General features: G+C 68.8%; 1 protein-coding gene across 1 annotated transcript in view; it reads left to right on the forward strand.

The window, feature by feature from the left end:
- The first annotated feature begins 393 nt into the window (after positions 1–393).
- Positions 394–645, forward strand: part of DNAJA2 (DnaJ (Hsp40) homolog, subfamily A, member 2) — a 14,636-nt gene continuing 14,384 nt past the window's right edge. The window contains exon 1 of the mRNA XM_008585701.1: positions 394–572. Within this exon, the coding sequence (XP_008583923.1) occupies positions 495–572 (78 nt within the window). The 5' untranslated portion in view covers positions 394–494. The remainder of the gene's footprint in view (positions 573–645) is intronic.

Below are 645 nucleotides of genomic sequence, written 5' to 3' on the forward strand. Positions count from 1 at the left end.
CCGGGACTCAGGACGACCTCTGAGAGCCGGGCGAGCCTCCAGCGGGAGCCAGCACCGCTTTTCCTTCCCGCCAGACTCAAAGGTAACCAAGGGGGCGGCGTCGGCCTCTTCGTCCCCTCAGCGCTCAGTGCGGCGTGAAACGCGCGGTCCCCGCAATAAACGCCTTTCGGAGTGAGCTGAATTCCTGGAGAGCGCCGTAGAGTTCTTCCACACTTTCCACGTCGGACCCGCCCGGCGGCCCAGACCCTGAGGAGAAGACAGCACGTGGTCCGCTCCTCACCCCCCGCGCCCCAACGGCAGCACCCGGAGCGCTCTGGGGCGGGCTCCGAGCAATGACGTCACGGCGCGCCGTGCGCCGGGTCAAGGTTTAGCCCCGCCCCGTTTCCCCCTCGCTGTCTCCCTGGGCCTGCGCTGCTGCCGACGCAGCTTGTGGGCCCGGCTCCTGTGAGTCCGCTTCGCTGCCTTCCTTCCTGAGAGCTGCCCGGCCGGCCGCCATGGCGAACGTGGCCGACACGAAGCTGTACGACATCCTGGGCGTCCCGCCCGGCGCTAGCGAGAATGAGCTGAAGAAGGTATGGGGCGGGTTGGGTAGGGTGTGAGGAGCGCGGGGCCTGCGCGGCTGGAGTGGCCAGGCCACGGAACGGA

Source organism: Galeopterus variegatus, unplaced genomic scaffold (genome assembly GCF_000696425.1).
Source record: "Galeopterus variegatus unplaced genomic scaffold, G_variegatus-3.0.2 Scaffold3676, whole genome shotgun sequence".
In the NCBI taxonomy this organism is placed as follows: Eukaryota; Metazoa; Chordata; class Mammalia; order Dermoptera; family Cynocephalidae; genus Galeopterus; species Galeopterus variegatus.